We start from the raw sequence: 19738 nt of genomic DNA, 5'->3' as shown, positions 1-19738 counted from the left end.
GCCTTAGAATGTTGTGTTGATGGATCCATCTTTGTCTCTACCGTTGTGCTGAAGCAAATTTTTCATTTCAACAGGAGAGAACTGTGATACATTTGTATTTTACTACATATCCTTTTCCTGTGTGCTGTATCTAGAAAATCCAAATATGTTCAATATTCAAAATTGGAAGTACTGTTCTTTACAAACTTTGTTGCCGTTTTAAAATTAGTTGTTCGCCTTTATGCACAGTACAGAATCATACACATTTATTGCTTTGCATTTTAGCATTACAAAACGGATGTCAAACGTTTTTCATTTTAGTCTCCATATCCCATTCTGATAGTGGCTCTCTCATCGAATACTTTTTATACTAAATCCCAAATGGTGCAACGAAGAATGGACTTTTTATGTGACGTATCTTATAGGCCCACAATGTTTTCATTTCATATTTCAAATACCTTTCTTTTCCGTCACATACAAAGTATGATACTGAAATGTTTTTCCATTTTCTATATTTTACTTTCGATACCCCACACACGGCTAACTTCGACATCTTTTGTTGGTGGTAGTATCTTCTATCTGGGTCGTATTTATGCTGTTTTTTTCTACCCTTTCTTCCTTTCATCTTTTTAGCACATCACTGATAAAGCAATGCGCATCAGCAAAAATTTACTACTATGTAATATTTGTTTTTCATTGTGGCTTTCTTAAATAATTCGCCATTCCAGTATTATTTCCTATGTTACAACGTATTCTCCCATCTTTTCACCTTCATTTGTTTAGCACTTCAGTATGACAGATGGAATAACAGCATCAATAAAACATGCACCACCTTTTACTCTTGTGATGACTGTGTCGTTCCTGTCTAATCCTTTGCTTAACCCATACTTGTATTCACTTTCCCGTAACAGGAGCCTCATAGCCTTCACTATCTTTTCTGTTATGCCCATTCAGTTGTGCATTACAGATGCTCATTTTTTTTTTTTTTTTTTTTTAGATCAGCGTTTGTAAGGATCATGGTCGCATCCTTCTATTACATCGCATCTCAAACGTAGGCTAGTGATGGACCCAGTTTTCGTATCGCAAGGTCGTACTCTCGTGAGCTTAGAAGGCTTTCTAACACCTCTTCTCATACGATTAGGTTTGCATATTACAACTTTTACTCTCTTGCATGTCATTTATATCTTTTTTTTATACAAACGTAGATTGCATTAAAAGAGTAAGAGAATATGTTGACGAACCGCAGAGAGGTGTTAAAGAGCCTCTTTAGCTGACGAGAATATGACCTTTTATCTCTCAATTTTTCGTTTTCATCCTCTTGATATAACATCAACATCACAGTTCCTAACGCGATAAGGTGACTATAGCGTTTCTGAGACAATGATTATTGGACCTGCAATGAAAGACACTTATTTTAAATTCGGTTGTATTTATTTTCCGTTCATTTCACATACAAGTATCGTTAAGGCAAGCACACCGCCCTGGCACCACAATCTTATGTTTATGGCATTTATTTATGTCTTTATTACGCAGTCCTGAATTACTCAAATGGAAAAATAACTCACTTTTGGAGACGGTATTTCATAAGTAAATATTTCCATATGGGATAATTTAGAGGGCAGCTTCTGTCACGTCCATGTACGGAATTGTATATTCTCAGTATCTTATATTAACAGTAGCATTTTCATCAAAGCCTCCTCTGCCGTCTCTAACCACCAACGGTTCGGGCGAGATCGAGGATTTTGGCGGAGGTCTGGCACTTCCCCGACTCTTCCGGCGACAACAAAGAAACTGGCAGCACTCGTCCTTCTTCCTGGTGATGAGCTTCTCGTAGCCTACACACACCATCACCACCACCATGATGATCGTGGAGATGCCCAACACCAGGAATATACCCGTCAGGTTGTACAGCTTGTCCACTGCGGAGAAATCATATTGTAAGTATGAAGTAATATACGTATGGAGTAATATCTAATTAAGTTTAGGAGTTGTAATATACATAAACACTAACAACAGCCATTAGTCATAATATGAAGAAGGAGTAATAATATATATGAGGAATGGTGACAAAGTATAAAAGAATAGTTACACAGGTTACCCTTTGACTACGGCATGCGAACCACGCATGGGTAACGCCAGACGGTTTAATTGGTTCTAAAAAAACTTACAACAGCAAAACGGTTAATAAAAAGAAAATAAAAAAACTAATTTTATAGCCAAGAGGTGAGAGCTTCTCTCTCTCTCTCTTTAGTCTATTCTAGTGATTTCATACAGCTGAATTGAACCCACCTCAGTCAAAGGGTTAAACTAAACAAATATGGCAAGTTTGCTTTGAGATACTCATAAATTACTGATTATTCAGTAAGAATAATTTTGTTTTTTGTAGATATATTATTAAAGTAGATCAAGAAAAGCAATCTGACAAAAATAATGAAATGGCTGTTCAGTTAACTTACACTATCCCGGTAATATTTGCTCCGAGATTCTGAGAAACAGTGTATATTCAAGTGAGGAAAATCTTCCCAAGAAATATATAAGCACGAATAGGGAAGTAGTGTGAACAAGTAACAAAATGGACGCACATCAAACCCACACGTCAGGTCATGTCTGCTTTCAGAGTCTCGTTGTTTTAGATATTCAGGTGAGGAACGTGAAAAAAGTTTTGTCCACAACAAGGGAGATATCTCACCATGAGGAATAAAAAAAAAAGTAAAAATAATCAGATATATTGAGGAAGAAGCAAACTGCACAAGTTGGATAATATGTGTTTCGGAATGCTCGGAAATTATAAATATTACTGTGAAGCAATGCTTGTGCACTGCAGTGGAGAAATTTTGGTGGTCGAGGGCGAGGCTTCATAAGAAATTCTCTGTCTTCAATCAGTTTATCCTTTATATTTTTCCATCTTACACAAAATGCACTTCATACATCATTTGAGCCAGGACGCTGAAACCTGTACTTTGCAATCAAATGCAGATAACATTCGAAATTTATTAACCATCAATCTCTCTGTCCCTGTCTCTCTGTAGACCTGCCTATCATCTCTCTATCTATCTACCTGTTTACCCACCGATCTCTCTCTCTCTCTCTCTCTCTCTCTCTCTCTCATTCAATCTATCTACCCAGCTAACTATAACGGTCATCCTAGCCTACTTCTGTTACGTGTAGTGGGTATGATTCAGAATAAAGAAAAATGGAAGAATACAAAAGTAGAAGTACCATAATCTGTCCAGTTAAAATAAGTTGAAACTCTATTTACCTTCGACATTCTCTGCTCCACTCCAAAAGCCATTCTTTCCACATTCACGTACTTCAGACTGTAAGCAAACTTTAAGTCAGATGTTTCTGTTTATCTATCTATCTATTGCCAGACGCCTTAATCCCGTTTGGGGTGGCCACAAACAAATCGCCTCCAAGTCGCCCTGTCCCCCGCCATTTCACTGCCCTGCTCCCAACTCACACACCCCTTTTTCATATACCTCTCCACCCCATCCCTCCATCTCATCCTCGGCCTCCCCCTCCCTCTTCCCCCCTCCACCTCACTCACATACTCTCTCTTCGTCAGTCTTTCACCCTCCATCCTCTCCACATGGCCAAACCACCTCAGTGTGTTCCTCATAACGCTTCCTGTCACATCCACATCCACACCACAACGCTCCTTTATATCCTCATTCGTCAGCCTCTCTCCATGTGACTCCACAGGCTCCTCTTCAATAACTCATTTCCACTGCTCTCACTCTTGACTTGTGTCCTTCCAACAACGTCCAAGCTTCACTTCCGTACGTTAGAGTTGGTATCACAATATTGTCATGTAGTAACTTTTTCACTTCCATGCCCACTTCCCTGTTTCTTATCACTGCTGTCAAAGAACCAGCAACCTTTCTTCCCTGCTGTACCCTTTCAAGCACTTCACCCTCCAAACCTCCATCCTTACTCATCACACTACCCAAGTACTTAAACGTACTCACATTTTCCAATTCCTCACCATCCAACCTCGCTGTACATTCACTGACTTCACCTCTCTCAAAGACCATTACTTTACTCTTCCCTACATTCACCTTTAGATTCCGTTTCTTACACAGTCTCCCAAACTCATCCACCAAGCCTTACAGCTCCCCTTCGTCTTCACTCAACAACACAGTATCATCTGCAAACAACAGTACAGGGAGTTTCCAAACACTATCCTCTCTCACCAGGGCCACTCCAACATCCACTACCCTACCTTGTACCTCTTTTATTACCCCATCCATGTACAAATTGAACAACCATGGAGATATGACACATCCCTGTTTCAACCCAACTTTCAAAGAGAAAAATTCACTTAGTTCACCATCCACACGCACTGCAGCCTTCGCACCATCGTACATACTCTTCACAGCATTCAACAACGTCCCATCTACTCCATATATTCTTAACACTTTCCACAATCCTTGTCTATCCACCCTGTCATATGCTTTCTCCAAATCCATGAAAGCCGCATTCAACTTCTTTCCCTTCTCTAGAAACTTTTCCACTAAAGATCTAAGAATGAATATCTGATCTACACAACCTCTTCCCTTCCTAAAGCCTCCCTGTTCTTCTCCAACTAATTTCTCTGTTCTTTCTCTAACTCTGTCAATAAGTATCCTACCATACACTTTTCCTATTATACTAAGAAGACAAATGCCCCTATGATTACCACACACTTCTTTTTCCCCTTTTCCTTTGTACAAGGGAATAATTATACCTGACTTCCAATCCTCCGGGACTCTACCTTCCGCCCAGGCCAATCTGCACATCTTCCACATCCATTCTACTATTATCTCTCCCCCATGCTTCAGCATTTCACCACACACTCCATCAATTCCTGGGGCTTTCCCCGATTTAACTTTCTTCATTGCTTCCACAACTTCTATCCTACTGATTTCTTCCTGTCTTCTCACCTCCCTCCTCCCAGCCATTCCCCAGCCACTTATACTCGCATTACTTCCATCCTCTATGTTCAACAATTCCTTAAAGTGTTCTCTCCATCTGCTCACTTTTTCTCCCTCCTCCACTAGTTATCTCCCATTTTTATCTTTCACTCCCCTGCTAACTTCACTTCCACCCTGTCTTACTCTTTTCACCTCTTTCCAGAACATTTTCTTAGTCCCTCCACTTTACACTCAAATTCCTTCCAAATTCCTCATCCACTCTTCTCACTCTCTCTTACTAATCTTTTCACCTCTCTCTTTCTTTCTACATATAACTCTCTCTTCCGCCTCTCAACTTCTTCCACGCCCCTATTTCTCATCCATTCATTGTATGCTTTCTTCTTTTGTGCCACAGCCTGTTTCACCTCTTCAGTCCACCACGCTGTTCCTTGCACCCCCCTCCGTCTTCTCTTCCTTCCACACACCACATCACATGCTGCACATATTTCTTCTGTAAATATCCTACACACACCTTCCACATCTCCCATCTGCTCCAATTCATATTTGCCCAATCGTTCCTCCACTTCTCTCTTATACTCTGCCTTTTTCTCATCCTGTTGTAACCTTTCCACTCTCCTTGCAACTACTCCTTCCTCTCGTCTTTCCCTTCTTCTATTCCTCCATCTTACTTGAATTCTAATTCTGGCCACCACCAAGTAGTGGTCAGAAAGTCCACTCCCCCAACCTCTATAAACTCTTGCATCCATTACACATCTTCGCATCCTTTCATCCACACACACATAATCAATCATTGCCTTCCTTTCATTCAGTTCACCACCCACCCTTCTCATCACTCGCCATGTATACCTGTGGATCATTTTATGCCTGAAGAGGGTATTGGCTATCACCAACCCCCTCCCAGCACAAATGTCCACTAACGCACTCCCATTCTCATCTATCTCAGCAGGCACACCCCACTCACCAACTATTCCATCCACCTTCACATTCCCTACTTTACCATTCATATCACCGATCAAAAACACTCTCTCATTCCTTCCAAACTTTTCCATGCACACTTCTACATTTGTCCAGAACTCTTCTCTCACTCTTCTAGCACGATCTTGCGTTGGCACATACACACACACACAATCGCCCACGTTTGTATTCCAACTTTCAACTTTACCCACACAATCCTTGAACCAACTGATCCATACAGTCTTATGCTCCTCTTCCATCTTTTACTCACAACTATACATACTCCTTCCTTTGCCCTCTCATCTATATGTTTCAAATATAGATATTTAATTTAATGGCTTTTGCTTGTGGTGGGAGAGTATCCACTAAAATTATCAATACTCATGTGGAGCATTCAGTCTGTTACAGCCTTGGAAGTCCTTGGGGAAATTTTACATGGCACTTTCACACTATATTCCTACGTAAATCCGTCCTCTGGTGCTAAAGGAAAGAATAAGTAAAATACAGGACCAAAGGCATCAGTATAAATGATAGGTTGCGTTCAGTGACAGCAAGTTGTGAAGAAGTGCCAGTCAGTGGCTGGCTGGATAAATAACAGACAGAGATGCAGTAGCCACAACCGCTGCTATATGAATATTTAATCCTACAGTTAGTGATGTCACGCTGCAGGGGACATCAAAGCCTCCTGTAAGCTTCCTGCAAGCAGTGCCTCGGGGATCTAAACCAAGGAATATCTACTGACACTTAACTCTTCACTACGAGAGGCACAGTTCTGGTCAGTAATATTTTTACACATCTGGGGTTCGGACGCGAGATTACAGCCCTTCACGTTGCTTGATTGTTACTGGCTTTAATATTTCTGATTTGGTTAGTACGATCTCGTTAGTTTTACACCCTGTATTGAAAGGGTGTGCGGGAATTATGGACGACAGCTCTACTTTCTCATACTAACGTAGTTTCTTGGAGGTATCAAAAAAAAAAAAAAAAAAAAAAAAAAATCCCCGTACTGAAAGGATTCACTTAGACTTTTTAATTCGTATACAACGAGAAGTCACTCCTAAGCTAATTGTAACTGTCTGTCCAAAGCACCTCTTCCTTACCTATCTGATTTTGCGTAGATACGACGATATTTTATTTTCTGTCATAGCATCATATCATGGGAGAGACAGCAAAAACATGTCAAGAGAATATCAAAGTTCCATATGCAGTTGCTACTGAGTTACTGAACTACTGATGAACTGTGACATTAACATTCAACCGCAGAGTACTCCATTTTCATCATGCTCTTGCTGTTTCTTAGGATTTCATTTCGTTTAGGGACACTTTTCGAAATGGAGTAGTTAATGTTGCCTTCAATAGCCTCTTCAGTTGCAAGGGATTTTCCTAAGTTGAATAAAATTGTCCTGTGAGGCACGATCAAAATGAAAAAGAGCATCCACGAAGTAGAAAGGTTTAACAAAACATGATTCCATGGACGCTTCTAAAACGTTGAGCAAATAACTGAAATCACCTGTACCTGCAGAAGAGTGCCATAAACTGCTCCAAACGTGTTAAGAAGTTATTAGATACGATTCCAATGTCGCTTCTAAAACCTTGAACAAACACCTCAATTCTCCTTCCCCAGAATTATGCCAGAACTGTTGTAAAATGCCTAAAGACAGCCACAGTGTCAACAGGTATATAAAAGGAGTACTAAATTCACTCACTCCTAAAACCTTCGACAAATCACCCTTTCAGGGAAAACAGTCACATACTGCTGCGAATGACCAAGGAGTTAATAGATTTTACTCATTCTCCTCAAACCTTAAACAAATACGGTACCTGAAATCATTCGTTCCGAGAGAACGATGCCACTGACTCTTACAAACTGCCTACTGAATTCCAAGAAGTTCATAGTTAGGTTTTACCCACACTTCTGAAAGCTCAAGTAAATTATATGAGAACATCTATAGCAGGAAAATAGTGCCAGAGGCTGGTGCAAACTATCTAACGAGGACCAAGGAGTCAACAGAGAGACAAAGGAAGCAAAGATTCCGCTCTCGCTCTTAAATCCTGGATGAAATACCGGAAATCTCTCACACACCTTCAGAATAGTACAACAAACTGCCTAAAGACAGTGAGTCCGAGCACAAGTTCCACTTTAAACCTCTCTTTAAACCTTAAACAAACTCCTGCAATTATCTGCACCTGCAGAATATGCAGCAAATGTTATGAACTGCCAAATTAGAGCCAGAGAATACCAAGAAATATTTCCAAGCAGCATTACCACACCACCATCGTCCAGAATGGAGTGACAGGGTAACATAAATGCTAAGGTCTGACCCAAGTAGGTGAGTGGTAAAAAGCAGACTGAAGCACTAAAGCACGGTTTCTCAGTTACTTTCTATGAAGGTCCAGTCATGCTATCTTCCGATGTAGCCGAGGTCCAGATGTGAAATCTTTTATTTAATATTAGTAATGGAATAAAATACTTGCATTTATTTTAGGATGCAGAGTAATTAGTTTTTTAAAATATATCGAAACTGCTCGGAAAGTCTTATTTCACTTTTGCACAGGGTATTAACCCTGTGCAAAAGTGAAATAAGCTTTAAAGTAGATATTCTCTTTTGTTGTCAAGGTGGTTAAGACACAAAAATGTATTCTCCAGACTCCCATCTTATCAAAGAGACAAAACGACATTCTTCTATTGCCCAAATTACTATTACCATCCCTACATAAGCAGTCATTTTAGGCTAGCATTACCCCCACCACTTTAGCACCATACAGTCCATCAGTAACCAGTGTCAATACTCTTCAGTATCTTTTCGTCAGTTCACCAACTGAACAAGCCAATGACAACAATCTGTGGGTACGAGTACATGCAGTGCAGCATGCTAAATACAGAATTCCTCCGGCTAGGAATCCTGTTATCATGTTATCAATATTTACTGCTGACGAGATCACAGTGATGATATGCTAATTAGTATTATGAAACTCACGTTACTTTGACTGATGTGAGCACCTACAGTGGAGTAGGTGGAAAAATTAGTAGCTTCTGTGTTGATCAGTTAGCTTACTCGTCTGCATTAAAACCATCAACTGGACATGTTGGTATTACCGCAGAAGATAAATATAACTTGCAACCCGATGAAATTATATTTATTTGTGACCTATTGTGGACACAACTCATCCAGAGATGCTAAATATTGTGTTTCTTTCTTTCGAGGGCGATACTGAACATTCACTGATGGAAGTCGCTGGGGTCCGTACCAAAACTCGTCACGGTCCGGATTCGGACCGCGGTCCACCATTTGAGTACCACTGCACTAAAGTGATATGGAGTGAATAGGAGTGAGTTTGGGTGAGTTAACCCTGCATGATGTATTTTTATGTTTCTTAGGGCTACCGAACAGACGATTTGCTTACGAGCGAGGGTGAAGCCCTCAGGAGTCTCTTGTCAAGTAGTACCATTTTCTCACATAGGAGCGGCCCAACCCGGCCCGATCGTAAAGCTTTTGAGAAACATATCTCAGGAACCACAGGGCTGATCAGTGCGTGGTATGCACCGTATGATAGCCCAATTCTTTAAGAATTGTTTTTGACAGGTTTCATCACACACAGGCGGTGCACGTGGCACGTGACACGCACCAAGTATAGCATGTCGAAAATCTTCGAAAGAGGAGCCACAGGCCAGACAGATTGTCGTAAAGGCATGAAACTTGGTAGGTAGATAGCTATCAATATGCTCTAGGCATCCTCGGGTGTAAGGCGACATTTCAATGCTTTCAGATTAAAATGGCCTAGCTCGTACCTCGCCGACGAAGGCGTTTTACTGGTAATCTTTCTAACTGAATGGTCAAGAAAGGCCAGTACCAAACCTCTTCCAATTCGAATAAAATTCCCCTAAGTTGGATAAAATGTCACGGTGGTACGAAGTTGAGATGACAGTGGACTGAAATAAGTAAGGGTGTGCTAAAATGAGCTAGAACTATTTCCTGCGATTACGAATGCAGAATTTGCCCAGAATAAGTCAAGGAGTTGAGATAGTTCAAATGGACAGGAAAAAGTAATACCGCATTAGGATGAGGTTAGAAGAACTAGAGTAATTACGGATGAAGTTAGAGTGCATCAGAGTTGGTAAGGGTGAGTAAGGTGAACTACTCTTAGCGGTGATGAATGTGAAGTGAGTCAGAGTCGATAAGAGTGAATATGACTAAGTATATAATGAACTAGAATGGGTACAGTGTGTCAGTGCACTGGACTGAGCAAAAGCATGTTAAAGAAGGAATTACCATGAAAACTATGCGGTCAGTGGAGGGGAAGGGAGTGGTTCTGAGTAAATCGGAGTGAGGTGAAATGAACATTGTATGAGTTACACTGAGCTAGAACACTGCAGTGCTATCTACAGTTGCCAGTATATGATAAGGCACAGTTACCCAGGTTGTGCAAGGAATAGTTCACTAATGTCCATACCATTACCACTTACGTATCCACACTTTCAGTCTACACGACCTGTAAGTTACCCGTTGGTCGAAGAGGCATAAAGTCTTTCGAGTGATTTTCACGTTATTCGAGCATACCAGAAATGATTTCGTGAGACAGTACTTGTATTTTTCTTTTAATGATTCTGATAGGTGTTTGCTTTGATTTCCTGTTGGGGTGAAAAGTCTCAGGCTCCCATGACACTCTCAGCTAACTAAAATCAACTGGCTTCAGTCGGAACAGAGTACTGTACTATAATTCTCCCAAGGAAAAAACTAATGGGCACAACATTAACATTTTCACGCTTCTCTGGCTCACTTTCAGATAGACAAAATAATGTGGCGTTAGCTGATATACAATTCTAGATTTATCCCGAGCTTGAAAGGGTTAATCAGCTTCAGGGAAACCTCTGACAATGAAGGAATTAATGAAATCTGTGTCTAACCGCTCGAGTTCGAAAAGTCTCTCTCCTTAAAGAATGAAGAGAAAGTCTAATGGTTGAAAAAACAAAGTAAATATAATGTTCTAGAGCTGAAGAAATTAGGATGGAATGATGCTGTGCTGCTGAAGAGACATAGTGTCATTTGAAACTTTTATTTTTTATTTTTTTTTCAGCGGAGGAGCCAGTGTTACAGTGGCAGCACATCCAAAGTGGGGCCAGTTAGACTCAAGGACAAAGTCTGCTTTCCCCACGTCCCTGTTCACCCAGCAGTATAACTGGGAACAATGTTGCAATTAGACCGTTGTGCGTTGTCTACGGGAAGACTGAAACATCAAAAACTGATTGTCTGCCTTTCCGACCCTGGGGCAATTGACTGGCTGTTGTTGTGAATATTCGCCCCACACTAACAGTGGTGGGGCACGGGCAAACAAAGAGCTCCTCAGAGGTGGGCACGATAAAGGAACAGACAAGCAGGAAAAAACTATAAAAGCGGGAGAGCCGGCCATGACAGTGTCCCAGGCAAAGGCGGAGGGCAGGTCAAGTGCAAAGGCAGACAGATGGAACAGGGGGCAGTAAATTTAAGATAGCAGTCTGGTCACGATGTAGTGGACCATAGCAGCACGATCGGGAACTGCAGAGATGTTGGCACGGATATTAGCTTCTCGAGCGGGAGAGAGGGCGTTGGAAATGTAAGCCTCACGTATCTCCTGAAAGAGCTGCCGGTAGATGAAAGGCAGAATGTCGTAGTCATCTATCGGATCCGTGAGGTTATTGAGAAGCTCCTCCAAATACGTATGCGTGCAGGAGGCAAGGTGGTCGGCGGCCGGAAGTGGTGGAAAGAGTGGCCAGAGGCGCCTGGAGACGCTGGAAGGGTCGGCCTTGCGCCTGCCACTCTTCTTGTTCTTCTTCTTCCCCGTAGGTGATGGGGGGGAGGAGGAGCAAGAGACGTCGTCAGATGGTGATGGTAGAGGCACCTCCACAACGTCGGCAGCAGATGGAGAAGGCGAGGAGGGGAGCTCTTCTACGGCCAGATGGACGGAAGGGACGGGAGTCCAGCTCCTCCTCGGCTCCTGACGGCGGGAGGTGAACCTAGACGCCAGTGTCCCTGAGTTCAAGTTCCATGGCCTGTGACGGTGCCAGGTCGGTGATCGGAATGTCACTGGCAGTGCCAATCGCCCTGTTGAGTGAGGCATCCAGCTGCAGCCGTATCCGCAGTGTTGTGCAGGATGGTGGTGGCTGCCGCCGCCAGGCCTGATGCTCCCGACGAGGGGGGGGAACGTGTACCGCGGGCAAAGCTTTGAGGGATGGCAAGGCGCGGAAGCCCGTTCTTCTCAAAAATTTGATGTAGGAGAACAGACAGAACCGCCTTGTCACCCCCACTAAAAGCTTCAGCCGTCGCGATGCACATCGCAACGATAGTATTTATCTCGCCAGAACCCCCAGGATCCCCAGACCGGCCTCTCCGGGCCGTGGGGCGCCGACGTGCAGGGGCAGAGCCCTTCACAGCAACACCCCCCGGTCCAGTGACATCCCTAGCCTCGGGACCCTTGGGAGCCTGAACGAGACGAAATTCCACCGTCTCTCCCTCACTTAAAGAGCGCCAGAAATGCCGTGAATTTGGTACAGCGATTCCAGAGCTATGGACGAAGACATCAGGGCCAGTGTCCTGTAACACCATTTCACGGTTCCCTTGCCCTTGTCGGCTCCCGGCGGCTCAGTTCTGCTGCTGGATGCCCCCCTCAACGGGTCGCAGGCACGAGCAAAAGCGCTCTCGTAGCTCGGGTATAGTGGCGACTGGCCAGGCCAAGCAATGAACGGAGCTGATTGACTGGCATTTCCTGGCATCTCCAGTGAACTTTCGGAACGCATCATCAAACATTTGGTTGATAAACAGAAAGAAAGACAGATATGGATAGACAGACAGACAGAATTACAGATAGATAGAAAGGTAGACAGATAGACAGATAGATATGATAGATAGGATAGATAGATAGATAGACATAAGTACATACATACATACCCACATACATACATACATACATATACATACATAAATACATACCCACATACATACATACATATACACATACATACATACATACAGTACATACATACATACATACATACAATGACAGACCGATATGCAGATGGATGGATGGATGGGTGGACGGATACATAAATGGATTGGTGAATGGATGGACTGATGGATGTACGGATAGATAAAAGGATGGATGGATGGATAGGTGGGTGGATTAATGGATGAACGGATAGATGAATGGATGGGCGAGTGAGTGGATGAATGGCTGGACGGATGGATGGATGAATGGATGGATGAATGTGTGGGTGGTTCGGTAGGTGGATGAATGAATGAATGAATCAATCAATCAATCGAGCAATATTGGATGAATGAATGAATCAATCAATCAATCGAGCAATATTGGATGAATGAATGAATGAATCAATCAATCGAGCAATATTGGATGAATGAATGAATGAAAGGAAGGATGGATATGGATGGATGAATGGATGAACAGATAGAGATAATATTGTAAATGGCTGGGTGGCCTGATGGGTGGACGGAAAGATAAACAGAGATAGGTTACATGAACCTTGATCACTAACGAATGTAGAGCTGGCGGCGTAGTAACGAAATTCATTGCCTCTTCTGTACCGGTAAGAGTGAAAGTATATAGGCTAATGAGCAAGTCTATTAAGGTGTCTGTGTAATACTTTCCAGGCAAATCACGCTTTTTATTTCTTCAGCCCAGAGGCATATGAAGGAATTAAATATATAGGGTTAACCCTGTCAATACAATGACATATTTTACTCTTACTACTACCAAAAGATTTTCATAGGATTAGGACACCCCTCCGGTGGTGAAGCGAGTGATGAAAGTCCTCTGCGGCTAAAGGTCTCTCTTAAGCTGAGTAGTCTGGAACAAAATATATAAAATGGATATCACACATAATGATTAATGAAATGAAAACTATACTCGTATGTGGGTATGTTCTGTTGTGACCTTACTATTATATCATAATTTTCATTTCTTTTTCCTCCTTTTTTTTTTTCCTTGTATCAGTTTCCTAGCAGGCAAGCTTTGCTTTCTTTCTAATCTCTCTCTCTCTCTCTCTCTCTCTCTCTCTCTCTCTCAAATTATCTTTGTTCTCCCCCCCCTCCTCTCTCTTTTTCTCTCTCTCTCTCTCTGAAATTAGCTTTGTTCCCCTCTCCCTCTCCCTCTCTCTCTCTCTCTCTCTCTCTCTCTCTCTCTTCCACTCACCTCCATCGTCGTCGCCCGTCAGGAAGGAAAGAAGCGTCCTAATGGCGACAGTTTTCTCCCCTCGAAATCCCTCAAAGGAAACCACGTATCGCTGAAGCATGTGGAGGCCGCCGAGTCTGTACCTGAAATCGTATTTTTCAAACATGTTAGCCAGTCTGAAAGATAACCAGGCCTTCATATGTGCTTACTATTATCAGAGATGTTTTGTTTTGGGTGTCATGGCTTCAAAGTATCGTGAATTATTTGAGTTTAATAGGAATAGAAACATTTTCTTAGGTGATCATATTTCTACATTTATTGTATTTCATCTTTTTAATATTCAGTTTTTTAAGGAAAGAAGAAAAGAAATAAAGGCTGGAAGCCCGCTAAATAGTTTATCCTTCCAGGAAATCTTAACAGAAGAAAACCATATTCAAGATCCGTCCATACTGACATGGTTGGACACATTGCCTTTAAATGATTGGGAGTTATAGGTACAAGGGAATACACACAAAGGAAGCAGGTTCCAGAGGTAACCTATTGCATATACAAATGAGTGAAAATATTGGTTAAGTCAGTCTTGCATTCGAGTCGGACAGACAAAGGGGTGGGAGTGCCTTCCTAGATGAATGCTGCATGCCGCCGTAATGGAAGAGGGATGTAACCACAATTCAAAAGAGCAGTGACCAGTCACCACTGAAAGAGCGACAGTAGAGGGATAATTATGCAACACTGTGACAAAGAAAGAGAAGCTTAATAGTCAGTATGAGAAAGGGAGCTGATGAAGCAAAAGCCTTTGACGCCGCCCCGTTTAAAGAAGCTATTCGTGAAGAGACCCCGCCCCCCCTCCCATCTCTTGGCTTACATGAGAGATGTACGAGAACACCACACAGCAACTAATGAGTCAAGCACTACGCAGGTGTAGAGAAAGTACGGCATATGATTGTTTTTAAGTTTAAAAGATAAACAATCCTACACGCAACTTCATAACTGTATGAATGAAAAACTAGAATAAAAAAAAAATAACCCTTTCAGCCAGATGGCGTACTTGTCTATTATATTGCTGCTACTTCCTTACGACTTTACTCAGAAGAGCACCCTAATAGTAAGAAGGTCAGTGATGGCTATATCTAATCCTTCCAGTTCGATAATTCTCTTCTAAGTATATATTACCGTCACTCTAAGTCAGGGCGGACGCCACGGCCAAACAATGCCCCACTCACCTTCTGACCCACCTCACGACGGGCAGCCTGTGCAAGTCCTTAGGTAGCAACTCTTCCCATCTCGAGTAGCTCTCGGTAGAAACAGTTGACTTGCTCCTTCCATGAGTTCTGTGGCCTCCCGTTTGGCCACTTCCATTCCAAGTTCTCTTTCATATAGCATCCTGTGAGCAACATCATCTTCAGGAAAGCTACCCACGTTCCATATGGCCGGAGTTGACATTAACGCATTACTCCGATAAATAAGCCCTGATTCAGTCTCATGGGGTTGTTGATCAGCCGTGGTTTGTTTGGCTGAACAGTTCATCAACCTCATGCAAACAATCGCGCATGCGGGGCATCCCGTGCAGTGACCCGATGTTTCCTTGCGGTTGAAAGCGCCTCACGACAGCACGGCGCGAGGAAAAGCATGGAGGTTTGGTTCTCGGTTGGATGCCTCATTTGCGTCTCTCCACCCAATTAACAGGGACACCATAATAATCGCTCATTACTCCTTGTGTCGAACTAGCTATATTTCATGATCCTGCGATGGCACCTCATATCAAAGAAATTACTGTACTTTGTTACCTCGAAGGCACTGCTATCTTAGAGCCATACACTGACAGGGAGCACCATTGCCCTGCAGATATGAACTTTTTCCCCTATGCATAAATGTCGAGGAAAACAAATATTCGAAATGAATGAATTCGTGACACCGTAATCAAGACAGATGTGATGAATCATCTCATCATCTGAATCATTGCCATGGGTCATGCTGCCAATATAAGTAAATCACTCCACAACTACGTCCTCACCACATGCCTGACTAGGCTGTACTACTTCATCGAACAGGTCACTTAATGCTAGGACTTTGGTTTGGGCCCAGGATGCTTTTTAGTCCCAGTAGTTTCTCCTCTTCATGAAGTGCCTCGGCAGCACTGAAGAGAGGCTCCAACGACTCCGTTAGGATAACTTCGGCATCAGCAATGTCAAGGTCAGGACAAAATGACTGTCAATTGCTGCTCCACAATGACTCCAATTCACAACACTTTCCAGCACCAAAACTATGTACAGTCGTGGTCATAAATAATCATCTATCCTCCGCTTCCCGTTGCCTCAGGTTGGCTCATTTATGCGCGGCAAGTCACACTGAAATAAGAGGGACTGAGAGGGAGGGGCCAGGGAGAGAAGGGAAGGTGGTTGGGGGGACGAGTGATGGTTCGGGGGCGGGGTGAGGGAGGGGAGGGATTGGAAGTAAGGAAGGGAGAATGAAATGTGATGTGGTGGTCACATTGTTTGTCTATTTTCTGTCATTCAGGGCATGATGTAAACGAGTCAATATTCGGTAGATAACGTTGCATTACACCTGGTATAGCGGCGTCAAATCACAAGCTTTCGATAGGAGGTGATGTCAAGGGCAGGCTGAGAGAAATATACTAACGTAATAGATCAACATTTGTGCTGAGCCATCGAGACTGTGGGCCCCAATTGTCACTGCGTGGGAACCGGAGGAAGGGAGGACACGGGCCTGCCTCCTCCAGCACACCAAGGACGAGTGGGAGCTGTTCAGACGAAACCAGCAAGCCATTAACAAACCTGTTTCCTTGGTCCCGCGAAAACAGCAAGAGGTGAGGCAGAACCCCACTGGACTAATTACAAAGGCTTGCCTGGTTGCTTTGGCTTAACTAATGTTAGTAAACATTGACACAGGTATATTTGGGGAGTTTCGGTATGATTTTGTTTCATTTTCCTTCTAAGATTTTATGAGAGATATAGTTATTATAGAGACCCATGTGCACAGACATCAAATTAATTTACCTTTTATGCACAATTATTTTCAATGGCCTTTTCATATAGAGATGCCATAAAACAGCAGACATGATATTAACTGTATAGAGGGAGTGTATACAGAGAAGATGATCATATTTACTGTGGGCACAGCCATATCAAAGGTTGCATATGCTATTTAGTTCCAGAAATTAATTACATGTAAGGGTAGAGGACGTTTCTTTTACAAACATTACGGAAATCTAAGCCAACAGATTCCATTCTGCGCCCGAAGTCAAAATAGACGGAAAAACACTGATATCTGGCTCCGCACCAATGCTTGATCTGTCACGTCAGTATATTTCTTTCACGAGCCAGCCCTTGATATCGCCACTCTAAAGCTTGTTATCTGACGCCGCTATACAAGGTGTAATGCAGCATTATCTACCGAATATTAACTCCTTTATATCATGCCCTGAATGAAAGATAATAATAGACAAATAATGTGACTACCACTTCGCATTTCATTCCCCCTCCTCTTCCTCACTACACCCCCACACCATCATTCGTCCCCCAGCCCACCTTTCCTTCTCTCTCTGGCCCCTCCCTCTCAGCCCCTCTTACTCTACTGAGACTTGCCACGCATAAAGGAGCCAGCCTGGGGCACAGGGTACCAGAGGATAGGTGATTATTTATGACCACGACTGTACATTTTGCCTTGCTCCAGAACTTGCTCGAAAGAAATTTGATTTGCCCTTTCCGCACCTTGACAGTGCTCTCATTGTGCGAGTACAGGACACCGATGGTCCGGATAATCTCTCAAAGTACTTCCCAATTTACTGAATCAGACGCTTTCTTGAAACATATGTACTCTGTTAGCAGTCCCTCCTGAGATTCACGTCGGTGTTTCACGAGAACACGCAGTGGTAGGACAGTTAACTAAAACTTCTTGTACGTGAATCCAGATTGCTCTAGTCTCTGTAACTTTACCAACGAATCCCTAACTCTCATCAAAAGCTCATGAGCAAGAATCTTGGGTGACACAAGGAACACCATAACACAACGACAGGTACTACAGTTACGTGACTGCAGTAGAGATAGCAACTATAAAAAAAAATATAAACTACATCATCGGGCTGAAGGGGCTAACTAAAAGAATATTTGCATATATGATACCTGAATCCATATCTGGTGGACGATGAGTTGTAGAGTGCGGTGGGGTCAATGGATCCTCCTCCCGTGGTGAGTCGCAATGTGATGATGTGGCGACTTGTGTCCACAGGGTCATCGTACCGCATCACGATCTGATGGGGTAGGAAAGGTGAGTGAAGAGGCAGTCTGAATAAGTGAGGGTGGGCAGGAGTAGGTAGGGTTAATACAATCAGCTAGGTGAGAGGGGCGAGGCAGGGTGATTGGGAACGGGGCAGGAGTGGATAGATCAGTTTGCGTGAGGATGGGAATAGCTTCAGGCAGGTTTAGTAGCGGAACTTGGGGTTAGGTAGGATAAGTTGCGGTGAGACAGGGCCAGGCAGAGGGAGACAGAGTGGGACAAAGAGAGTGTGAGGAGGCATGGCAAGGCAAGATCTGTGAAGGTGAAGTAGCGTCATATAAGAAGAGTGAGGGTGCGGCAGGGTGAGTGAGAGGGAGGCTGGATACGGCAAAGAGTTAGAGTGAGGATGGGCGACACATACTAACTTCACAAAATACAGCTATATTTAGACCTTGTGGTATTTACTAAGAAGTCCGTCCTTAGTAATAACTATAAGAAATATGGACATATTATTAAAATAACTGAGCAAAGAAAATTTATACGCAAACCCACTATTTTTTACATCACTGCTGAAATACATGATGAGAAAAAAAAGGTTGACCAGTCTGCCTCATCTCTGGTTGCGTTATTCAAGGAGGAATGCAGTCTAATAATTTCCTTTCTTCACAGATCTTTTGAACCTGCCAGTCATAAATTAGGGGCTTGCCCACGCTTCAGCCCTCTCAATTCTAATATGTTGATGAATCTCTGCAGGAATTATAAAGGCTTCAGAAAAGTACAGGGATAGTGGTAGAAGTAACAGGACTAAGAGACCAGGTGTCAATTACACAGAGAAGGCAGAAACTAGTAACAAAAGTTAAGCTACTAGTCATAAGGCACTGGAATTAATAAAACTATTTATACTTTTTTAGTTTTTCTTTTTATTCTGCTTATCTCTTTACTAGTTGTTCAAGTATAATGGTAAAAGTATAAACTATCATATTTTAGAGTAGGTACTTCTACGAGTTCGGCAGTCGAAAATTGAGGGTGAATTACGGTGAATAGAAATGAATGAAATCGATGAAATTAAAAAGAAAGTTGGAGAAAACGGAAAGGTGATGAGAATGTGCCACAATGAGTCAGCCTGAAAGAGTAAGGAAAAGGGCAAGTGAAAGTAAGGTTGAGTGAAAAATGAGGGTGAGTGAGTATGAGTAACGATGTGTGAGGATGAGTATGTGAGAGTGAGTGAGACTGAGGGTGAGGACACATGTCAGTGTTGGTATTGGTAAGTAGGAATGAGAGACACTGAATATTAGTAAGAGTGAAGATGGATGAAAAATTATGATTAAGGATGTGAGAAGATCGATGAATAAGGACAGTGAAAAATATTGTATGCACGAATATAAAGGCAAATACGGGTGTAAGTGCTGGTGCAAGAATGAGTATGAATGAATATGGATCAGTTTAAGGATGAATGTAGTAGCTAAGGATCAGTGATAAGAATGAAAAAGTATGAC

General features: G+C 42.6%; 1 protein-coding gene across 1 annotated transcript in view; it reads right to left on the bottom strand.

Annotated features, from left to right (window-relative positions):
- Positions 1 to 1596: 1596 nt before the first annotated feature.
- The window catches only part of LOC145413655 (uncharacterized), a 334504-nt gene continuing 316362 nt past the window's right edge, over positions 1597 to 19738 (bottom strand). Inside the window, exons 2-4 of the mRNA XM_080283313.1 lie at positions 18149 to 18276; positions 14028 to 14149; positions 1597 to 1898 (exon numbers count right to left, since the gene is read on the bottom strand). Coding sequence (XP_080139439.1) covers positions 1636 to 1898; positions 14028 to 14149; positions 18149 to 18276 — 513 coding nt within the window. The 3' untranslated portion in view covers positions 1597 to 1635. The remainder of the gene's footprint in view (positions 1899 to 14027; positions 14150 to 18148; positions 18277 to 19738) is intronic.

Source organism: Coenobita brevimanus, chromosome 97, assembly GCF_032717465.1.
Source record: "Coenobita brevimanus isolate Jiangsu-jjx chromosome 97, ASM3271746v2, whole genome shotgun sequence".
In the NCBI taxonomy this organism is placed as follows: domain Eukaryota; kingdom Metazoa; phylum Arthropoda; class Malacostraca; order Decapoda; family Coenobitidae; genus Coenobita; species Coenobita brevimanus.
Note: the sequence above shows the minus strand (reverse complement) of the source record. Positions and strands in the feature narration are given on the sequence as shown.